Here is a 12,678-nt window from a genome sequence, read left to right as displayed (position 1 = left end):
GGCTGGACACCACTGGACAAACTTGCCCAGGGTCATCCTGTGGCTGCCCTTTCAGAGGGACCAAGCACAGGCAAGAGAAAGGCCAGAGAGAGAGTCAGTTCAAGACAGAGGCAAGTTGGGAGGATAATTTCAGAATGGAGAGGATCTGAACCTCTATAGGTGTTAAGGAAAAGAATAGTAGAAAAAAGAAAAGCAAACGTTTTTAGTATCAGAGCCAAAGGAAGAAGGTCCCAATGGGAGCCAGGAGGAGGGGCCAGGGGGTGCTGGAAAGTGTGGAATCTGAGGCATGGGTGAACAAGTTAGTAGTGGGGAAGAGGAACGGCCATCCTACAGGAAAGCTGGAGAAAGATGGGCAGTGAACAAACACACACCACATAGCCCGGCTTCTCCATGAAATAGATGAGCTTCTGTGTTGACAGCAAGGGAGGAGGACTGCATCCCAAGACCCAGGGCACCGGAAACTGTGAGGTACTACTTCCTTTGGACGAATGGGCGGGGAGCTCTTACGAGGGGGTTTCTGAGTCAGAGCTCACACGACTGCCCCACGTTGATACGGGGCCACTTTTCATGGGAGCAGCTGTGTCGGCCCCATTTGTTGCCTCTTACAAGCCTTTCACTGCCTTTGAGCCAACATGTGCAACCTTCTTAATACCATAGTGAGGAGGTGACACCCATTGCCTGTCCTCCTTGTGCAGGCCGGTGTCTCTCTGCCCTAGAACACTAGGTACTCCTGCCCATGAAAGGTTTAGAATTATTGTTATTTTATCTTCAAGAAATAAAAAGCCTCGTTTTAATGTATCACCTCTACTTAAATATATACTTCTATCTTATGCTAAGTCGATGGATATTTCAGAATATAAGACTTTTTTTTAAAAAGATTTTATTTGTTTATTATTTGAGAGAGAGAGAGATTGAGAGAATGAGTAGGAGGAGTGGCAGAGGGGGAAGCAGACTCCCCGCTGAGCAGGGAGCCCGATGTGGGGCTCAATCCTAGGACCCTGGGATCATGACCTGAGTGGAAGGCAGATGCTTAACCGCCTGAGCCACCCAGGCACTGGAGTATCAGCCTTCTAAATCACACCTGGTAGAACTTCCTGAGGAACTTAGGCATCTGGGAAGTCAGTGTCAAGGGAGTCCAAGCGAACCTGGCACTCATTTCTACCCTGTCCCATCGGAGACTGAAACATTACCAGTGACAATCTCTTGTCTGGTGTGAGAAGAAGAGTAAACTTCTTTTAACAGTACTTTTCCTTGGGGATTATTCAGAGTCGAATGTGCTGTGCTTCAGGGGCTTTATGAATACACTTTATGAAGCCAGAACAATTTCCTGAAAGGCAGAGTCTTGGCATATGAACACCCACAAATGCAGGCCACTCGGTCCTAGTCATAGTTTACTGTTTTTTAAAAGATTTTATTTATTTATCTGAGAAAGAGAGAGAGCAAGCATGAGCAGGGGGCAGAGGGAGAGGGAGAAGCAGAGGGAGGAGCTCGATGTGGGGTTCGATCCCAGGACCCTGAGATCATGACCTGAGCTGAAGGCAGATGCTTAATGGACTGAGACAGCCAGGCGCCCCTCCACACACAACAGTTTTAAGGAGAAGTTCTCTCAGGTCCCTTTGGTCCCTCAGGGTACCACTGTGGAGATGTGTTGGGAGCTCATTACAGCTTCACATCACTACCTAACTTCGTGGGGACAAGTTTGCTCTTCCCACTTCAGAGTGAGCAGAGCACAATCAGGCCTCAGTCAGGTCCTGTGGGAAGAGCGTGCGTCCTCCCCCCCGGGCCGCGGGGGCCCCCCCCCCCCCCCCCCCCCCCCCCGCCTGCTTCTGGTGCCGGGAGCCTGAGCCCTGTGTGACTCATCTGTTGCAGAGATACCCACAGCCCCGGGGGCAGAAGAAGAAGAAAGTGGTGAAGTACGGCATGGGAGGCATGATCATCGTTCTGCTCATCTGCATCGTCTGGTTTCCCCTTCTCTTCATGTCCTTGATCAAATCTGTGGCGGGGGTCATCAACCAGCCCCTGGATGTCTCGGTCACAATTACCCTGGGAGGGTACCAGGTAACTGCTGTGTACCTCCCCCCAGGTCTGGCGCCCCTGCCCGCATCTTTCCTGACCACCAGCTACAGGATGTTCAGTTAGCTCTTGCAGCCAGATTCCCCCCTGCATTTTAACTGGTCAGCAAATATGTGACATATGAGATAAAGCACAGAAGACATTGAAAGGGTAGTTCTGTTCTGGTGTGGGGCACCAGAGTAATCACTTCAAAAAGAGATCCCTGAGGCCAGTTGCCATTGGGTACTCAGTGGGTGATGATATACTGTGTAAAGATTTCTCTTTTAACCCAGGATGCAGAGACGAGCCTCGGGAGTGTTGACATCACTGTTTCTTTGTTTTCCAGCCCATTTTCACAATGAGTGCCCAGCAAAGCCAGTTGAAAGTTATGGATCAGCCAAGGTTTAATAAATTTATGAAAGCTTTCTCTAGGGACACTGTAAGTAAATGCGTATAGTAGATGTCTGTGAAGACATTTCATCTAGGTGAGCTTACTGCTTGTCATTTTATTCACTGTTCTGCCATGGCCTGTGGTGGTGGGAAGGACTCTTCAGGGATTACCAGTGGCCATTGGCCACTTGGATAATCTGAGACATTATGTCTGTATTATTGGATATAAGTGTCAATAAACATAATTTTAATTCAGGACATTTTAATGTAAGCTCAACAGATGTAGGTCCTCTTTTATATTTTTAAATGTTTTTAATTGTGGTAGATACTGATCCCTTTGATCAGTAGATCTACTCTGAGAATCTATCTTTAGGGAGTAATTCAAAATTCTGGAAAAGCTCTATGCAGGTACCTGCTTGTGATGGCATGCTCTGTATTGACAAAAGTTGGAAGCAACAGAGGGCTCAACAAGTAGGGACTGGTTGAATAAATTATGGCAAATGTATCGAGTGAATTTGATAGGCACTGGCTTCTCTAGGGTGGTCGGCATGGGAGAAGGGGTCTACCACTTTTCATTTTATTTACATGCTATGCTGTCTGAATATTTTCCAAGAAACTTCTTTTGTAATACAAGATAATCCTTACAAAGACTATGTGTGGCATGCACATTTCTCAAGATAAAACATAAATGAAGAAGAATATATGCTATTATTTTTTTAAATGATTTCCTACTGCATATAATGGTGATAATATTCTGTTGGCAAAGTTGTGGCTGATGTATTCTTTTCTCTCCACTGCAAACTTACAATAATATGATAAATTGATTTTTCATAATTAAAATTTGCTTTACAATAATACTTTCTTATTTAAAGAAAATGATTAGGCAGACAGATGCTTAGCTCTTTTATGAAATTATCAGCCTATAATGCACACTGCCCAAACTCATCTCAAGGGATGTGCAGCTCTGAAGGTAGGACCAAGATATTGTGGGTGGATTAAATTTGACTGTCTCATGAGAGAGAACACCCCAAGAGCTGATAAATTTCCTTCTTAGTGGGGAGGAGAAATGACACCAAATCCGTTGATTTTTCTTTATTAATTGGAATGATTCCATACTTATGCTGGTACTGAGATTGCTTTGTGTAACTGGGGCTGCCCATCCCAGTGCAGAGGGGAACAAAATAGTACCATGGAGCACCAAGGCCATCCACTGTAGAAACTGTCCTTCCAGAGAAGAAATCCTCTTTCTGCAGTCCATTAATAGGAAGAGTAATCACTTTATTTATTCATCACCATGTATATGATCTATTTATGCATGTGTATTTGTGCACATACAGGGTGCTATGCAATTTCTGGAAAATTATGAAAAAGAAGACATAACAGTAGCAGAACTGGAAGGAAATTCAAATTCTTTGTGGACCATCAGCCCTCCCAGTAAGCAGAAAATGATAGAGGAACTCATGGACCCCAATAGTAGCTTCTCTGTTGTTTTTTCATGGAGTATTCAGAGGTAGTTACTGTCTTTCCATGTATGATTTCCCCCTTTCCCCCCAATCCAAACTCGGGGTGGGGGTGGGAGGCTAGAAGGAAAGAAAAATTCAACTGATGTGGATTTTAGTTGACATTATGCTTTGGGAACATTCATTCGATGCTACAGCTAACCTTTGTGTTTATTAAATAATGATCTGCCTGGGAATCTGGCAAAAATAAGGACTTTTTAGTTTTCCTTTTTCCTACTAACTTCAGTCTCTAAAGAGAGGCTGGCAATGAGTTCTGTGAACAAGAGAGAGAGGTAAAGTGAAAAGGAAAAGGGTAAGGACTTATAAAATGAAATAGTCTGATGACTGTAAGATTTCCCTGAAAGGGTGAATTTTGGTCTTATGAAGAAACGAAGAACTTGCAGCCTCGGAAACCGCAATTCTCATTACATCCCCCCAACATGGGGAAACCCTAACAGATCTTTTCTCCGCGCGTGGGGTGTGAGAGCAGCCTGGCAGCCCCAGGACGGGGAGAGCTGAGACTCCTTCTCACCTAACCTGAGCCAATGGCCAGCATGCAGCCACTACTTTGCTCTTTTGTTTTTTAAGTTTTTATTTAAATTCCAGTTAACATACAGCGTGATATTAGTTTCAGATGTACAATATAGTGATTCAGCACTTCCATGCAACACCCGGTGTTCATCACAAGTGCCCTAATCCTTAATCCCGTCACCTACTTCACCCATCCCCCACCCACCTCCCCTCTGATAACCAACAGTTCGCTCTCTGTAGTTAAGAGTCTGTTTCTTGGTTTGCCTCCTTCTCACTTTTTTTTTTCACCTTTGCTCATTTGTTTTGTTTCTTAAATTCCACAGATGAGTGAAATCATATGGTATTTGTCTTTCTCTGACTGACTTGTTTTGCTTAACATAATACTCTCTAGCTTTATCCACATCCTTGCAAATAACCAGATTTCATTCTTTTTGGTGGCTGAATAATATCTATATCTATCTATATAGATAGATATAGATATATATACACACACACACATACACACACACCACATCTTCCTTATCCATTCCTAAGAGCATGTCTTAGGGAAAGCTCCTGCATTCAAAAACCCATTGTGTTAGTGAAGCACTTGGGGAACCTCGACACAATAAAATAGTTGAAAGGCTTGCTGTTTGTTTGTTTGTTTGTTATTACAGTCTTGTGGTTCAGGATTCTATGCAAGCTTATTTGGGAAGTCAAGTGATAGGTGCATTTGGGTCCATGATTCCTGGCTTCTAGGATGCAATTAAGAAAGAATCATGATAGGAACCTAAGAAACCTCCAATCTAAAATGAATTTCCAAGGAAATAGTAAAGAAAGATTTCAAAGGGGGCTGTTCAGAATTGAAAGAACTCCTTCCTGAATCTTATTTTCTCCTTTAGAATTTACATCCGAAGTTCCTCACATGAAATTCTAGACTGCCAAAAATTTATTTTCTAGCCTTTTCTTTGAAGAGCTACCAAAAAATTAACAACATTAAAGATCAACTTTTGATTGAACATTCTTTTAAAAATGTGCATTCTATTAGTCACCATGGAGACAAACCTCATTGGATCAATATAAAGAGTGTTGCAGAAATTCATACCAGAGCATCAAGATGGTTTCTCTTTTAGTCAGCAGACTGCCTCCTCACCTGCCATCTGTTTTAAAGGTGTTTGTGGCCTCCCTGGGGTTTACTAACTTGGTTGTCTAAGAAGCTGGATGTAAAGGTGAGGTGGACAGAAAAGGTTGGGGTTGACAGTTGTGGACCCAATGAAGACTTGGTGAGATTAATAAAATGAAGAGTCAAATGAATTTTTGAATCTCTCTTCCAGACTTCTGAATAATCACTGACATTGAGCCCTTTTATCTCTCTTCACAGAAACATGAGTCTGGGTGCAAAAGCAGAAATAGCAACGGATAAGCTTTCTTTTCCTCTTAAAAACATTACACGTAAGAATATAGCTAAAATGATAGCCGGCAACAACACAGAAAGTTCAAGAACACCAGTGTAAGTGATTGCTCCTGTTAATTAGCTTTAACAGATGGCTATATCTGGTACAAAATCTCCATTTGCAAATTCACATATGCAAGAAATGCAACTTTCTCCATTCTTCAGTAACTCAAGTGAATTCTACTTGGAGGCCTCGTTGTGTTGCATTAAAGCAGCTCTGTTTTCCTCCCCTCTCACTCTCTGTCCACCTATAGGCCTGGGAGTCCTGATCTTGTCTCTGAGTAGCAAACCTTGTTCTTATCTAAGCTGATTATCTGACAATAATCACCAAAAGCCAGGGAAAGCACCTGGGAGACCCTTCTTCTACTATTACTCCTGACTTGGGCTCATTGAATGCCTGGCTAATGGATGGGGGATGTGGGGAAGACAAGGGGTAAAAGGAAATTTAGGGGGTGGGGAATCTATCTTAATATATTATCCTGCCATATAAGTACTCCACTTCAAACAAATCCAAGCTGGGATGTTTAGATTCTAATAGGAAAACTAGTGGGGGGGGGGGGGGGAATGCTATGGGTGCAAAACTGCTAAATGATGTTCACCGGCCAATGTCTAGTTCTGACCTCCAGTCTGTGCTGGCCCCACTTTAATGTGTTGAGTATAAGAACGGCCATGATATAGTCCTCACATGTGTTCCCTAAGACAGCCTTTTTTAATCACTAAAGTTGAAGGAACCTCAAAGATTGTCAGATCTTCCCCCATCATTTCCCCATGAGAGAACAGGCCTAGAAGGACAGAGTGACCTGCTCACATTACTCAGTTTGTCCTCAGCAGAGAGAGGGACAGGTCCAGGCCACCAGTTGTCTCCTTGGGCCTCACTCTTGGCACTAGATAAATTCATGCAGTCTACTTGATTATAGATATAATTATATATCTCCATAGAGTACAGACATAGATCCTAGCAAGAAAGACAGCTCCTTGCTTCAGAAACGGTCACAGACATGGGAAATCTCTGTAGCAGTTTTTAAGGCATTAACTAGCTCATGTACAGAGTTTACCTAAGTATTCGAATAAAACAACTGAATTTGTCTGGCTTCAGAAATTTCTGATTATAATGGAACCCAGATATTGTGATGACATCACATTGCGTAGAAGTACAAAGACTCACCATCGTTTGTTTGAGATGAGGTCAAAAATAGCAACAAAAAATCAGTTTTATGTGGATAAAACAACTAAAACTTCATTACTCTCCCCCCTTTTTTTCTTAACACACAGGACTATAGAAAAGATCTACCCATATTATGTGAAAGCACCTAGTGATTCAAACTCAAAACCTATAAAGCAACTTTTGTCTGGTAAGGATGAGAAGGAATTGTTTCAGAACTTTTTAAAATCCTTTTATTCAGTGTCTACAGTTTGCATTTTCAGCCTTACTCAAGCTGCTTTCCAGTTTTCTTTCCCTGTGAGACACGGCTTACAGGAAGCATGAGACTCCCAGCTGCGGTCACCAGCCAGAAGGATCCAGTCAGGCACCAGCAGCCATATTCTTCATGGTTTTCATTGATATAGAACGTGATTGGCTTAAATCCACATTTAGCAGCTTTGGTTACTGATTCATCAGTTTACTTGTTTCTATTAGCATCCATCTCTTTGGCAGAAATGGCCTTATGCAATATTAAATATGAAAGCCCCACAACAAGAATAATAAAAATGGAGCAGGAAATCTACTTGATTCAGCCCACGGATGGTTAAGTATCAATGTTAGTCTCTAGGGACTGTGTTTACCCAAAACAACGATGATGATAGGATGTTGATGCTTGGGGATTCTTAAGCATTAATTACTAAGCATTGTTTGACTTCATCAATTGCCTGGATCAGAGCAGATGTGTACATGTGATAAAGGTAGAAGGACAAAGCAGTTATCCAAGTCATGGTCACTCCTTTGTCAACGTGGGTTGCTCATGGTCACCAGGCAGTGTGTCAGGCACTGGAGACCAGGCTCCAGTGGTCTGATTAGATGTAAGTAAACAACTGGAAGCCCCCATTGAGATCACCAGAAGTAGAGGCAGGATAGAGGTTCGGAAGACAAGCCTGGGTGGGTCCCACATCTCTATGCTTTTCTTCCTCAACAGTCAAAAATACATATGTCTTACACGGTAATTGTGAGATGCCTTGAGAACTTTGGTATTTCCATTTCAGTCCAAATAGTTCTAGAAATGCTTAGTCCAAGAGCACAAATTGCTCAACCATGAGTCATTCCCTCCGAAATGCTTCTGTCCGTCAGTGGGCCCTTCACAGCTGCTGAACCTCATCAGATGATCCCGCAAGCCTGCTAGGGCACTCCTTCAGCTGCCTCCCTCTCCCTGGCAATGGGTCTCAAATTTTCCCCATTCCCCCCACGTCCTTTCAGCTTCAGGAAGATGGGGCTCCTCCCTGCAGGGTCAGCCTCACTTTGTGCCCAGATTCCCAGCCCCTCCCCACCCTTATTTTCCCCTTTCTCAGCCACATGTTCTGTGCTCCGCAAACACAGGCCTATTGGTTGTGAGTCATCTGAGGTCCAGCCAATGACTTCTTGTCCAGACCACATGGTCTTGGTGCTCTTGGGTCCTGCCAACCCAACAGCTTCTCTAATGATCTTTACCTAGTTATGTCTGATCTTTAGCATAGGTTGGTGGCTATTGCCAATCTATAAAGGAGGAAACTGAGGCTCAGGGTGTGAATTACTCAGCAGAGGTTATACAGCCAGTATGTGAATAAACTAGATTCAAACCTAGGCCAGATGTTCCCTCTCAGAATTCTCTAGACTTCAGAACCAAGATTCTTTTTGTTCCTGAGCATTCTGGGTGGTTCACATTTGTCCTGGGTAAGGGTTTCTTTCTCTTTACCAGTTTCCTGCCTCACTCTCCATCAGTCCATCCATCCATCCATCCATCAAATAGACATTCATTACCAGGCACTGTCCCAGATTCCTCTGATCCAGGAATTTAGCAGGAAATAATGCAGACACAGCCCCTAGCCTCACAGTCCACCACCAGGACTCTCAACGGAGACCCTATTATCATTGACAGGGGTGGTATTTTCTTAGAAAGACTTGCTCAGAGAACTCCCAAGCTTTTTTCCACCCTTTTACTATTCTTTTATATTGACTCTGTGATCCAACAAAAGCAATCATTAATCACATATCATGGATTTTCAGAACTTTACTGAGCTTCATGCCACCAAGCCTTCCTGAGCAGGCCTCCTCTCCCCCCCTCCACCTCCACTTACTGAAGTTCACACTCTGCAAAACTCAGCTCAGAAGCCGTCTCCTCTGCGAAGCCCTCCTGGATCCTACCAAGCAGATGTAGTCTCCCCATGCTAACAACCTCGTCGGTGCAGGCCCTATAGTGCCCATAAGTCCCACTTGTATACATGGCCTGTTCCCGTTGAGCTACGGAATCATGCCGTACTCAACTTTGTAACCCTTATCACTTGACAGAGTGTCTCCCTCTTCAAAGACATGCAATAAATGCTGGTAATAAGATTGAATTAGTCAAATGACGAAAAAGTCAGTGATTTGGGTTTTTAAATGTCTAACTAGTTGTTTGGAATTATCAGCACAGACACTCAGGTGATGGGTCTTCCCTCTCTCCTGTGATGTGTCTGCCATGCTCACTCAGCAGCAGTGAGCTACATGTCTCGTGACAAGGAGAAACTTTATGTACACTTAGGGCCCACTTTTCTTTCTCTACTCACATTGTTACCATGTCCCTGTGTCCTACTCATCCTGGCACCATATGCTATGAACAGTAGTAACTAGGTTTTGCCATCTGAGGACTGCTAATTGCATTAAATCCTAATAGTCTCATGCTAACTTGATTTCATTTTTCTCCTCTTCCAGAAAATAATTTCATGAATATCACCATCGTTTTGTCCAGAGACAATACAACTAAATCTAACAGTGAGTGGTGGGTTCTCAACCTGACTGGCAATAGAATATTCAATCAGCATGCCCAGGCCTTGGAACTGGTGGTCTTCAATGACAAAGTCAGCCCCCCAAGTCTGGGGTTCTTGGCTGGCTACGGGTAAGAACTTATTTTACAGTTAACAGTTACAAGAGTCTACTTCTGTATCATATGAAGGTGAGGATGGGAAGCCTTGTCTCTTCCTAGAACTCTGGAACTTAATAGCTGCAACATTAAAATTCATAGGTCACTGGCCCTTCATTTTAAAAAATGAAGAACCGGAGTTCCAAAGAAGTCAAAATGCCTGATGTCAGTAACACCCTTAAGGACAGGTCTAGAAGTCCTATGTCCAGTTTCTTCACTCTACACCTTCCTGTTATGTTTGAGGCCACTAAGTGTTTAAACATAGAAATTGATGTAAGGTTACCTCTTTTCTGTTTAGATTGTCTTCTGACCTTAGCAGACATGGCCTCAGTCAGACGTCGCAGTTTGGGACATGGTCCAATGTCCAGAATGGTCTGAAGCTACCGTTTCACAGTTTTCTGATCCTTAAGTGCTAGGACACATACATCCCCAACAAGACACGAACGTCTGTTAAAAAATCATCGTCTATGCAAAATTGTATTTTTAAAAATAAAGAGCTAGGTGCAGAAAAGTGTATATAGTACAATGGCATTTCTACCAAATACATTATGTGGTTTCTTTATATAATATATGCAGTAAAACTACCTGAAGTTCATCCATGAAACTGTTAACACTGGTCATTTCCAGAATTGAGATTTTTTTTTTTTAATTTTCATTTTTTAAGTCTTATAGTTCTGTAAGGGAAAAACTTCAAGCTTTGATAAGTTTATCATATCTTCATACAATTGGAGGGAAATACTGTTTGTTTGTTTGTTTTCTCTTAAATGTGTTCTATTAACTGTATTTAACTGGTAGATACAATTTCTACTTATTTTTTTTTTTCAGTATCATGGGATTATATGCTTCAGTTGTCCTTGTGATTGGGAAGTTTGTCCGCGAATTCTTCAGTGGGATTTCTCACTCCATCATGTTTGAAGAGCTTCCAAATGTGGATCGAATCCTGAAGTTGTGCACAGATATTTTTTTAGTTCGAGAGACAGGGGAACTGGAATTAGAGGAAGATCTCTATGCCAAATTAATATTCCTGTACCGCTCACCAGAAACCATGATCAAATGGACTAGAGAAAAAACAAATTGATACTTTAAGACACAGACTGCAAATCAAGTTAACATTTGAATTTTTTAAAAAGCACAATATTCTCATAAGAGCTAAGCATTTCTAGTTGGACGGAAATGGTTTCTCTTCTGACAGGTGTTCAAAGGAGCTGACTTCCTTCTGCAGTCTAAGCTACCTTGCAAATGAAGGCGCTGTTGAAAAAGTTATTTGTAATTCCATTTCTCCAAAATCAGGGCTGCTTGTTTTATGTTTTAGTCAACAGTGTCTTGCATTCTGATTGACTGTGCAAAGGAGTCATTTATGGGTCTCCTCCCTCAGAGAAACAGGAGAGAAGAAGGAAGAAAGAAAGACACCCATGTTTTTCTGCACGGGGACCTGAAGAGATCCTATAATGGCGAACGCTGCGCTCTGTCGCCACGGGGAAGCTGCTGTGAGGAGAACAGATGGCCTCAGCACACCCCGAAAATACGCAACAGCAATAGGAGGCTGAAACTCCTGAACAGATTTCTAGGGGGAAACGAGAAAGGGAGCCAAGGACCCATGAAGATACCAGAGGAAGGATAAGCCTCATTCTAAGCAAAAAGTTAACGCTAGTGACACTCTTACTGCCTTATCTTAACTGAAGACTAATAAAAAATCTTTCCATTTAACACCAGTGACTTCTCAGGAAAAAAAAACAACAACAACAGCAAAACAAATATGTGGACACCGGCTTTGTTGAGGCCCAGCTCGTGACTCTCTTCAGTGGTGGTGGCTGCTTCAGTCACTGCTCCTCGTCAGACACAGGCTCCAGGTAGGAGGATAAAAATGGTGCCCAGCTGGGCGTGGAATGAATACTCTGACTTTGTAACTCTTTACTAACTGAGGTCATGAACGCTCTTCTACCTTTCCCCATCCCTCAACACGCTTTTTCCCATTTCGATGATTTAAGGCAATGGTGTTTTCCAGTATGTGACATTTTCCTTCCTGTTTTTCAGGTATATCAAAAGTTTACATATTCCAATTCACATTTTTACATCCGAGACGGGTTTTTTAAGTTCATAATTATGAAAGAAATATGTATATTGAGCTTGGGGAAATAAAAAATGGCCTTTTCTTAAATTATTATTATTGGTAATACAACCTCTTCATTAAATAACAATGTAGCATGAAAATTTATGATTGAAATGTAGTTTTCATTCCATATTAAAATACAGTTTGTGAGGAATCATCGAATGGACTAGAATACGTCAAAAAAAATGATCCTATGTAGTTTGGGTTCAGGACTGACTTAAAATAAAGCACATCTTGCAAAGTCATTTCAAGAATATTCTTCATTCTGCCTCTTTTGCATTAAGTAGGAAAAATGATTGTTTTCAATACTGTGTACAAAGTGTTAAAAAAATCAACTGAGAAGAATTCACTTCTTGGTGGATTTGTCTTTCTCATGCAAATAATAAGATTATATTATTCTATGTGAATAATATAAGCAGGACACAAATGGTAACAAATTAATTTCCAAAAGTTACGGTGAATATGGAGCTGTTCAGTGTCTTCTAGAAAACTAGTGCATATTTGTTCTTCAAACGTGAAAGCCAACATACTTCCACACTTCGGAAATCAACTCCTCCAGTCATCATAGCAATAAACTCA

The 12,678-nt window shown here is 42.1% G+C and overlaps 1 protein-coding gene across 1 annotated transcript; it reads left to right on the top strand.

Annotated features, from left to right (window-relative positions):
• Positions 1-3,663: 3,663 nt before the first annotated feature.
• LOC123323717 (piezo-type mechanosensitive ion channel component 2-like) lies at positions 3,664-11,251 on the top strand. The gene is made up of 5 exons (XM_044912190.1): positions 3,664-3,952; positions 5,833-5,961; positions 7,177-7,256; positions 9,782-9,965; positions 10,815-11,251. Exons 1-5 carry the CDS (start codon positions 3,786-3,788, stop codon positions 11,065-11,067), a joined length of 813 nt encoding a protein of 270 aa, XP_044768125.1. The 5' UTR covers positions 3,664-3,785; the 3' UTR covers positions 11,068-11,251.
• The last annotated feature ends 1,427 nt before the right edge of the window (positions 11,252-12,678 follow it).

Source organism: Neomonachus schauinslandi, unplaced genomic scaffold (genome assembly GCF_002201575.2).
Source record: "Neomonachus schauinslandi unplaced genomic scaffold, ASM220157v2 HiC_scaffold_359, whole genome shotgun sequence".
Lineage (NCBI taxonomy): Eukaryota > Metazoa > Chordata > Mammalia > Carnivora > Phocidae > Neomonachus > Neomonachus schauinslandi.
The sequence above is the reverse complement of the archived record's forward strand: the minus strand, read 5'-3'. Positions and strand labels throughout refer to the sequence as shown.

Bases quoted from the DNA above. Each gene is read 5' to 3' on its own strand.
- LOC123323717 (XM_044912190.1), top strand. From the start codon at position 3,786: ATGCAATTTCTGGAAAATTATGAAAAAGAAGACATAACAGTAGCAGAA. The intron at 5,962-7,176 runs GTAAGTGATTGC...CTTAACACACAG, and splicing joins GAAAGTTCAAGAACACCAGT to GACTATAGAAAAGATCTACC. The intron at 7,257-9,781 runs GTAAGGATGAGA...CTCCTCTTCCAG, and splicing joins TATAAAGCAACTTTTGTCTG to AAAATAATTTCATGAATATC.